General features: G+C 33.0%; 1 protein-coding gene across 1 annotated transcript; it reads left to right on the plus strand.

The window, feature by feature from the left end:
- Positions 1–6: 6 nt before the first annotated feature.
- Positions 7–3,882, plus strand: LOC111706498 (transcriptional repressor CTCF). Its single transcript, XM_023479388.1, has 2 exons — positions 7–915; positions 2,058–3,882. The coding sequence occupies exons 1-2, from the start codon at positions 795–797 to the stop codon at positions 2,936–2,938; spliced, it is 1,002 nt and encodes a 333-aa protein (XP_023335156.1). The 5' UTR covers positions 7–794; the 3' UTR covers positions 2,939–3,882.
- Positions 3,883–11,359: the final 7,477 nt, after the last annotated feature.

Here is an 11,359-nt window from a genome sequence, read left to right on the forward strand (position 1 = left end):
GGTGCAGTTGCGGGGTTTCTTTTAAATTCCCCTAAGTCGGAAAGACTAATATGAAGGAAAACGGAGCAACTCCCCTTCCACCTAATAACTCCTTATCTCTCTCCTTCCTGCGCTTCCTCCCGGGATTTGACACAGCTGACCTTGTTTTTCCCTTCAGGACTGGTTATTATCAAACCACCTTTGAAGCTGCGCTGTGTATTTATGTCAAAAGTGTAGAAACAAGAAACATGAAGCAAGAAGAAAAAATAAAATTGAAAAGGAAAAATTGGAAAGGAAATCTTTTGATAATAGGGATTGGGGCTTGGAAGACGTTCCCCACCCTCGCTGGAAGGAGTGGGTTATCTCTGGGATCAGTGTGAGTACGCTGCCACTACAGCAAGTAATCTTAAGATATATATTGAAATCAAACATGAATGAGTTTGATATCCCTGTGAACAGTGCTTTGCGCTGTAAACTTCAAATTGTCTGTTCTCTCATTTTAGTTCGGTTATTTTTAACTCGTAACTTTGAATCAGCGGGGTAATTAATTGAAAAAATATAAAATAATAATTATCCAGGGTGTTGTATCTGCAACTGATTGCGGCATCAAGGATCCCAACAAAATGTATAGCCGTTTTAACGTTTTTTGGACACAAACAGACAGACAGACAAGCTAAATATATAGAAAGACAAAGAGTGAATTTTAAACAGTCTAAGTCTTTGTTTGCAGTTCTAGCTTTTTATTTAATTTAATTCAAAGCTTATTAAGCTTAAAAAATTGAAATATAACATGTATTGTACACATTTCAGAGAGAATGGCAGAAATTATGGGAGGAGATAAAGTTACCATTAAAGAAGAAATCTCTACTGTAGAGGATACATGTACTGTATTTGTAGTGGGTGAAGATGTAAAAGAAGAAAGTACAGAAAATCAAGGTATTGTTAAACATATTATATTTATATTTGTATATATATATTATATATAAAGGATGATCGATTTTTGTATTTTTTTTTTAAATAAAAACTATGAATAAAAAGTACATGGACTCTAGGACTCAGTCCTAATAGTGGACAGGATCCGATCGAACAATACATCCCATTCAACTATGGTCGGCAGCTCCTGGCTCTTCATGGCTCACAACAGGCTCATCAACCCCTTCACCCCATTAAACTTAAAAAAGGACTATATTACTTTCCTAAAGTGATCATCCTAGGTTTGGTGCGCTCAATTGGATTGGTAAATAAAAAGAAATGAGCCAGCCCCAGTCCATTATCCCTTTTATAGCGTCAGTTTTAAATGATGTTTTTTCCAAAAAATTGTGAGTTTGATGAAGTTCAGTCAAGCCGCAGCGGATCCACCTGTATAGAAATAAGTTAAAACTGAACGTAATTTAAATTTTGTAAAAATATTAATGAAAGTAAAATGCGCCGAACTAAGTTTTAGAAGTTCAATTAATTCTTTTATTTTTTGCCAATCTGTGTAAAAAATTACAAAGATGTACCACGAGCCGGTAGAATGCTGTCCACCACGAGCCGGTGAATGCTGTCCACCACGAGCCGGTGAATGCTGTCCAATTGCTTTTGTTTTCTTAATTTAAATTGTTTTTTTTTATAAAATGGCCAATTTTTGGTGTATGGTCTAAAATATCCAATTTTGTCTCTTATTTGTTTCAATATCAGCAAATTTAGTTTACCATACGGATCAGGGGTTCAAACAACTCAATTTCTGATCCAAAATAAGATCGGCGTTGAAAGTACATTAAGGAGCATGAAAATACACTTCCTGTGTCATTATGAACTTAAGCAATTTTTGTGTTCCTTTGCTACACTTTAAGTTCTGTCCCTAATATCCATCAATCAACATTTGGGATTGTATTGGATGGAATTAAACAGACCCCTAATAAACATCCATTTTTTCCGGACACGTTAATTAACTAACCTTAAAATTTTTAAAAACCGACTAGATGGATTTTTAAATAACATTTTTTTCGGTTAATTTAAAGATTTTATTGAAAATTCAAAACCATTTGAGATTCTTGAGATTTATATTTTAATAATTCTTTTTTTGAATTTTTCAGGTGAAGTCTTCAAGATTGAAGAAGATCCCCTTTTCTCTGTACAAAAGAGGCTTAAAAAGAGTAAGCTAAGAGATAAAAGAAACAAAAGTTTTCCCTGCGGGAAATGTGATTATGTGGCAACCGAATCCACTAATTTGAAGAGACATATTAGAAATAAACATGACGGAGTGAGATATCCCTGCGATAAGTGTGAATATGTTGCTACTGGTGTAAGGAGTTTAAAGTTACATGTTGACTCTAAACATGAAGGAGTGAGATATCCCTGTAATCAGTGTGAATACTTTGCTATGAGTGGTAGAAGTCTGAAGTTACACATTGAATCTAAACATGAAAGAGTTAGATATCTATGTGACCAATGTGATCACTCTGCCACTAGACCAAGTTATCTGAAGATACATATTAAAAGTATTCATGAAGGAGTGAGATATCCCTGTGATCGGTGTGAATATGTTGCTAATGGTGCACAGCGTCTGAAGTTACACATTGAATCTAAGCATGAAGGGGTGAGGTATCCCTGTGATCAGTGTGATTACACTGCCACTGAAACAAGTAGTCTAAAGAAACATATTGAAAATAAACATGAAGGAGTGAGGTATCCCTGTGATCAGTGTGAATATCTTGCTACTGAACAAAGAAATCTGAATAGACATATTAAAAATAAGCATGAAGGAGTCAAATACTCGTGCGATCAATGTGAATATGCTGCCACTGACTCTTGTACTCTAAAAAGACATATTAAAAGTATACATGAAGGAGTGAAATATATTTGTCCTCTTTGTGAATACTCTTTCACACTAGCAAGTAGTCTGACGAAACACATAAAAAATAAACATGAAGGAGTTAGATATCCTTGCTACCAAAGTTCCTCCTTGAGCAATTAAATAATTAATTATAATAATAATTAATTAAAAATAATTAAAATCTCCAACAATTATGAAAGGTTTGGCCAAAAGTCTTAAAATTTCACAAAGTTTTTCATTGTTCTCTTTTACATCTGTGTTGTCATAAAGATTGTGAGGTCTGCAAACTAAAGCAATATTCAAAAAGAAATTATCTGGCTGCTGATATTTAATACAGGTTATATTTGATACTTGGATTTGGGTAATACTTCCGAGAAAATAATTATGAATAACATTTCCAATAAAAGTCATGAACACATTAATTATATTATCTGTTTTTATAGTTCCCAGAAGACCCTTTTTAGTTCATAAAAGGCCTTTTTTCTTTATTCTTTTTTGCCTTTCTATCCTTCTCATATCAAACCTTAAACTCCTAGCTTCCAAGGTTTGGATAATAACTTCCTTTATTTTATCCTCATATAATTCACTTTGCAGGTTTGATATCATATTGATGGCTCGCTTCTGTACATTTTCTAGGACAGGCTGACACAGCAAATTCTAAGATATAAGACTTTTAGTTTAGAAATTTGATTTATTTCTGTAAGTGGAATAGCCTGGACAAAATTTGCATTCTTTGCAGCAGATAAACACTGGGTTGACGGTATGAAGGATTCATGGGTTATTACAACAATATCTTTTTCTTGGCTAACTTTAAAAAAAAAATCTTTTCACTGTTCATGAAGTAGATGCAATTATTATTTTATTGCATACATGTAGAACCTTACATTTGGGATCAATAAAGTTGCTTCTATGATTAAATTCTTCTAAAATAGCATTGTGAACACAATGTGATAAAGTTGCCAAAAGTTTTCTGTACTTCATAAACTTTTCTTAAAAATGTTTACTTGTTTATTTAGATTTTCTTTTTAAATTCAGACGTTGCTGGTAAAAATTTGTGTGTATTTTAACAATATTTTTTTCAGAAAGAATGACCAATACAATTACATAAAAATTGACTATAGAAGACGAAAGAAGATATCGTTTCTATCAAGGAAGAAGTCCTTTCATCCTTTTCTGTGCAGGGTGATTTTTAAAAGTCGATTTTTTTCATTTGTGATTAATTGGATGAAAAATCCGCAATATTGAATAAGAAAATCTTCCAATTTCTTACTTATTATCTGACGTTTGATAACTTTCGAAGCAACAATGGCAACATTGGTTTCCTTTTTAACTTTCAATTATTTTCATTTAAAAAAGTTCCTTGTGAAGTTTGTGAAAATGTTACATCTCAATTTTGAGGAGTCGCAAACAGATTTCTTTTTCATAAGGTTAAATGAGGATAAACAGGCCCTGTATATGTTGAGGATACAAACCATGAAAGAGATTATTATATTTTCATTATATTTCATATTTGGATCCGTTCTGTACTGGTTTGCGTCCTTGTAGTGATGCGGAAATGTAGAAATTGTTGAAGACCAGACGAGTCAGCACATGGAAACCTAAAGAATCTAGATATAGATTCAAACAAATCTAGAAAATTGCCGCGTATGTGCGTTTTAAAATCTACCATTTGGTCGTATTCACAGTCATTGGTACATTGTAGAAATTCTTCACATTTCCAATCTGTAGTTTTTTATTTCCGGTCTATGGAAGGAAAATTAAAATCACTTATAAATATTGAGTTTCCTGGCGCTGATTACATCAATTTACAAAGTTCCTCTGTATTTTCTTCCTTTGAAATGGTGGGCCTGTACACCAGAGTAATATTCAAAATTAAATTAATTAAAATTATTTGTAACATTTCTGGATTTTATCATATAGATAAATAGACAATTTGACCCCCTCCTATACCATTTAAAGTATCTGTACGGTCCTTTCTTAATATTTCAATATTATATCCATTCACATTCAACATTGCCATTCTAGTTTCAGTGTTTTACCAAGTTTCGGTAATTAAAACAATATCTGGACTATGGGGCTTGGTCCCCAGATTATCGATTTAGTGGCAGAAGATTATTTCCGTGAACTGCAGACTGATGTACATGGGTAACCACATATATTGAACTGGCACGGACAACAGCATATTGTAATGTTAACTGTTTATTCTGAAAATTGATCGGCAAGGAATACGCCGGATGTTTCTGTTAGTAATAACAAATCATATAATTTTCCCCTACTTTATTTATTAATTGTCATTTAACTATCATTATTTTATAATAATTAATCTGCATATTTACTTTTTTAACGGAAATATATATATATATGGTATTTTTCAAAACTGTTTAAAATCATGTTTGTTATTAATCTTTGTGAAGAAACAATCTCAAGAACTGACAAGGGTCAACCCAGACCGAAATATATTTTCAATAAATGTGGAACTAACATCTATTTTTTTACTCTACAGAGGTTTGGTCCATTACCATCACCGAAATTTAAATAATATCATATATCCACAAATTATAAAGACTGAATTATTAAACTCTTTTCTTTCATCAAAAATTTACAAAGAATTCCTTATAAAATCAGGTTGAAATTAACATTCTCATTTTTAGTTTTAAGAAAATGGCCTGCCGTCTGTGCTAGTTCAAAACTGTTAAAATTCGTTCATCTGGTAGCTGAATTTTAAAATTATTGTTTGATTAAAATTCTCAATCTAGGCTTGAGAAAATGACCGGTCTGAGCATTTTCAACACTATATAAACTCGTTCATACCAAAAGACTGATCAAGGATAGTCAAAATATTATTTAAAACAAGCAAGAATAATCCCGAAAAAGCTTATCAGATTGGTTCAGATGGAATCTATATACTTAATACTTATAGCAGCGGTATTAAATCATAAATCAATAAAGACTGGACCCATGCATGAAGGGTTTGATGCCCCTTTAACAATAGCACTTTTTTGGAATTTTTGAAAACAATTTTAACTAATTAAATTTGTATAGGTGATCTGTTTTAACCAGCCATTCGCATTTTTTACCCATCTGAAAAATATCGTAAATTTTATAAATAATCATCGTTTCTGGGTGTTTCATGGGAACTATGAAACATACTTAATTTTATCGGAAATTTTTTAATGTTTGAATTTTTAAAATTTATTTTTGATATTTTAAGTTTATGAATAAACACGTAAAACCTAGGATGATCATTTTAGGAAAGTTAATAGAGATTATGAAAGAAGGTTTTAATAGTTTTCAAAGAGATTTCAAGCTGGATTTTTGACAAGCCAGATGTGAGCCATGATAAGCCAGGAGCTGCCGAGTGCCGATAATAGCGGGGTCAATTGGAATGTATTGGTTAATCCGATCTTTTTTTAATATTGAAAATTTATGTAAGTTATCAGGAATAAATTGTTAATTTCTTTCATTCCTTTTTTTTCAAGAAACTCTAGAATAGCCATTTTAGGTATATTTAACTGAGATTTTATCAACATGTTATTATAAAGAGAAAATGGTTTAATTGTGATAGCTGGGGTTTTATCACTTGTTTAAAGGATGCAGGTCTACAGGAGGATCAAGGAGATGATGTCCTTTATGCACTAGGGTTGATAGTCCTAAGTTCTGTGGCAGTACAAAGTTCGGATTGTAAAATGCATCAACAAAACATATCTAATTTCTGGAGGAAAACATTATTTTTGAAAAGGGGAAAGATTTTTCAGGAAAAGAACCGAGTTTTTGCCACAAACTCAAATTTTCTAATCCCTATTTCTAGAAATCTTTGATATTTTAAACTTAGGCTTTTTGGTTTAGCAGAAATTATAGCGTGAAATATCAAAAATCTACGACATCGGGTTGCACAGACAAAGGGATTATAATTTTGAGGTTGTGGCAAAAACTCATTTCCTTTGCACCTCTGATATGTAATCAACAAATATATATTTCAAACTGACTGATGAAGGACATGAGGTTCTTCAAAAAAAACTAAACAAAATAGGGGTGTCGTATCGTTTGCACTAATGATTGATCGCACTAACGTTCATTCGGACTAACGTTTTATTTGAGGGTTAGGTTAGGTTATGACAATTTCTGGGCCGAGCGCTGCGGCTAGGACAGGCTAGGGGCCGAGCGCCGCGGCTAGGACAGGCTAGGGGAACGGGCGCTGCGGCCACAAGTTTTACTGATCAGCTGACTTTAGTGCAAAAGTACGTTAGTTCAATCGGACAGTGCAAAAGATATAGCATCAATATAGGGGTTTTCAGCTTAAAAATCAATTATTAAGTACAATGGAATATGAACACTGCACAATAGCTGTCAAGAATCACAACTTGAGTCATAACATCGTCTTCCTCTTCCACAGTTTTCTTGTTTCCATCATGCATAGTTTGAATTGTTTCAGTTTGAAAACTAGGACCAAAGTCCACATGTGACCTGTATTGCTCCACCAACATAAAATTTTTGCTCATCAGACATAAAATTACTGCTTTCCTACTGTGAAACGAACGGGGGAAGGCAGGCGGCCATGAGCCACCACTATTTCCCCTTCCGGGCCACATATTAGCTTTTTTCTCTTCCGGCAGCCATGAGCCACCACTATTTCCCCTTCCGGGCCACCACATTTGACTCTTCCGGGCAAAATTACTTTTTTAAATGGTATATTTAGGATAGTTTTTTAGTCTTTAGTCATTAATTTTGACTCTTTTTGAGTCTTTTTGTTCCTAATTATTAATTTTTTTGTTCCTAAAAAATCTTGCCCCCCTCACTTAAATCCTGTATCCGCCCCTGCGTCCAACCTAAAACTTCTGCTCATCCGATCTAATATGTTTTCTTATCCTACCTTAAATTACTGCCCATCCAGGAAAAAATATTGCTCAGTTGACCTACAAATATTGTTCCTGCAACCTAATAAAATTGTTCATTCAAAGCAAAAATTATTTGAGCAAGTGCCTAAAAACTTAATCATCCAACATAAAAATATTGGTCATCCGACCTAAAAATATTGATCATCCGACCTAATCATATATTAGACTAATCACATAAAGACAAAGGCAAAATTTCCCACATATTCAGAAGAATTGGTTTCATGAATAAAATTGATCGTTTTAAGTTAAGCATCTCAATCTTTGCAGAGGGACAGGGTAACTTAAAAATAAGCTCATTTTAATTCTTTAAAAGGAAATTCAAGGAGGGGCAAATCTTTGCAAACAAACATTTAAAGAAGAAAAGATTGAAAACGTTAGAATACAAATTTGAAGGAAAAATCGATTTCTCGTGGAATACAAATTCTTAGGTTATTATATATATACATATATACAAGAACACAGATCGCTAATGCAGACTGTTAAGCTGAAAATTGTACAATCCCTTGTACATCATGAACTCGTCATTTTTAAAGGTCATTGAATACCCTTTTCTTCTCGGGGTCAATCTGTAGAGTATTTTTTAAAAATTTATTCAAAGAAGTTTAATAAAAACTATGGCTTCTCACATTAACTATTTTAGCTTTTAACCCTAATCAGGTCGGGACGGCCTTAAAGTTTTATTTGTCCTAGCTCTCTCATTTTTGTCACTATTACCGTGAAATTTTAAACTACTATTCATTAAACTTTTAAAGAATCAAGGGTGTAACGCAAGGAAAGTTAATTGCAGTCGTATATACTCTGCGTACACATTGAAACCTGTTCTCTTTGGGCGGAATTTGTAAACAAGAATGGGTACATTAGTGTTCGTTTAGTATCCGAGGAGGTTAAAAGCATTAAATTTTGATAATTTTGATAATTCACATAATAGTTTCCTATGACCAGAATATTTCATTGATTTTTTTTATGAGAAAGATGGATCCCATGTCAGGCTTTGACATCTATCTTGTGTATACATTACCGCCCAGAGACAGTGCATGCTGCAGTACAAAAGATGTGTAAACTTCTGAAATAACTTTCCTTGCATTACTTCCTTTTAAAGAATAGTAATCTAAAGGATTTTTTGTCAATTTTTTTTAATGCATAAGGAGGTAAAAGGTCCGGTCTGTGTAAAAAAAAATTCAAATGGCCCATAACTTTTTTGTGACTAAAGCTACAGATCTAAAAATTATATTTTTAAAAACCCTTGAAAAATGGATGTAGAAACAATGTGTCACAATTTGATATCTGTTTAAAAAAATTACTTTTGTTTTTCCTTTTCTTGGGCATTTTTCAACCTTCCCTATGGCCCAAACTATTAAAGTTATCGGTCTAATTTTTTTTTCAATGAGCTGGCCTTGAAAAACTGGTCTATGGATTTTCATTTAAAGTTCATCTTTTCTAAGTTTTGCTCCATATTTCCTTGTATTCTAGGTTCTGCTCCATAATTCCTTGTATTCTAAATTTTGCTCTATAATTCCTTCTATTCGAAGTTCTGCTTCATAATTCCTTGTATTCTAGGTTCTGCTCCATAATTCCTTGTTTTCTAGGTTATGCTCCATGATGCTATAGGTGCTGCTCCATAATTCCTGGTATTCTAGATTCTGCTCCATAATAACTTGTAATCTAGGTTCTGCTCCATAATACCCTCTATTCTATATTCTGCTCCATAATTTCTTGCATTCTAAGTTCTGCTCCATAATTTCATGATTTCTAGGTTCTGCAACAAAATTTCTTCAATTCTAGGTTCTGCTCCATAATTCCGTGTATTCAAGGTTCTGCTCCTAATAATTCATCTTTTCTAAGTTTTGCTTCATAACTCCTTGTATTCTAAGTTTTGCTCCATAATTCCTTGTATTCTAAGTTTTGCTCCATAATTCCTTCTATTCTAGGTTCTGCTCCATAATTCCTTGTATTCTAAGTTTTGCTCCATAATTCCTTGTATTCTAGGTTCTGCTCCATAATTCCTTGTATTCTAGGTTCTGCTCCATAATTCCTTGTATTCTAGGTTCTCCTCCATAACTCCTTCTACTCTAGGTTATGCTCCATAATTCCTTGTATTCTAGGTTCTGCTCCGACCATAATTCCTTCTATTCTATATTCTGATCCATAATTCCTTGTATTCTAGGTTCTACTCCATAATTCCTTCTATTCTAGGTTCGCACCATAATTCCTGGTAATTAAGGTTCTGCTCCATAATAATTCATCTTTTCTAAGTTTTACTTCATAATTCCTTGTATTCTTAGTTTTGCTCTATAATTCCTTGTATTCTAGGTTCTGCTCCATAATTCCTTATACTCTAAGTTTTGCTCTTTAATTCCTTCTATTCTAGGTTCTGCTGCATAATTCCTTGTATTCTAGGTTCTCCTCCATAGTTCCTTCTATTCTAGATTATGCTCCATCATTCCTTGTATTCTAGGTTCTGCTCCATAATTCCTCCTATTCTTTATTCTGCTCGGTAATTCCTTCTACTCTAGGTTCTACTCCATAATTCCCTCTATTTTAGGTTCTGCTCCATAATTCCTTCTATTCTAGGTTCTGCTCCATAATTCCTTCTATATTAGGTTCTGCTCCATAATACCTTGTATTCTCGGTTCTGCTCCATAATCCTTTATTCTAGGTTCTGCTCCATAATTCCTTGTATTTTAGGTTCTGCTCCATAACTCCTTCTATTCTAGGTTCTACTTCACAATTCCTTCTATTCTTTATTCTGCTTTATAATTCCTTATATTCTTTATTCTGCTCCATAATTCCTTTTATTCTAGGTTCTGCTCCATAATTCCTTATATTCTAGGTTCCATGCATTGGCTCCAATGATTTGACTCTTTAAATCCAATGTATGGTAAACGCCTCGACCTTTGAATACAGGGGGGGGCAGGGGGGCATTCGCCCCCCCCCCCCCCTGAGATTTAGAGGCAAAAAAATGTTCCCAATTTGATAAATCGTATGTGTTTTTCAATTTCAAGCTATTTGATTATTTTTTATTGAATGGAAATATAATAATTAATATTTATTGTTAACGATAAATTTAGAATTAGAAATTTGTAAGAAACTAGACTTAAGTTATAATATTGTTTATATCTATGTAATGTTCCTTAATCAATACTCATTTATTAAAATTTTAATAGTGTTCCTAATTTTCATGCATTTAAGTATAACTAGTAATTTCTTTTTGTTCTTAAATTTCTAATGTTCCTATTATTGTTCCTGTTCCTAATACTGTGTCCGACCCACCTTAAATCCCTGTCCTAATCCTATATTTTTGTTCCTAATTCCTGAACAATTTTTTTGTTGTTCCTAAATCCCTGTCCTAATCCTTTATTTTTGTTCCTAATTCCTGAACAATCTTTTTATTGTTCCTAAATCCCTGTCCTTATAAATCCTTTATTTTGTTCCTAATTCCTGAACTATCTTTTAATTGTTCCCAAATTTCTGTTCTAATCCTTTAATTTTGTTCCTAAAAATTAAAAATCTAATTTTTTAGTCTTCAGTCATCAATTTTGACTCTTTTTGAGTCTTATAAGTCAAAAAAAATTTCGGCACGATTTTTTGTTCCTAAAAAAATCTTGCCCCCCCCCCTCACTTAAATCCTGTATCCGCCCCTGTTCGAATTTAAGCGATGAATAAAAGT

Source organism: Eurytemora carolleeae, unplaced genomic scaffold (assembly GCF_000591075.1).
Source record: "Eurytemora carolleeae unplaced genomic scaffold, Eaff_2.0 scaffold609, whole genome shotgun sequence".
Taxonomy (NCBI): domain Eukaryota; kingdom Metazoa; phylum Arthropoda; class Copepoda; order Calanoida; family Temoridae; genus Eurytemora; species Eurytemora carolleeae.

Bases quoted from the DNA above. Each gene is read 5' to 3' on its own strand.
- LOC111706498 (XM_023479388.1), top strand. From the start codon at position 795: ATGGCAGAAATTATGGGAGGAGATAAAGTTACCATTAAAGAAGAAATC. The intron at 916-2,057 runs GTATTGTTAAAC...TGAATTTTTCAG, and splicing joins AGAAAGTACAGAAAATCAAG to GTGAAGTCTTCAAGATTGAA.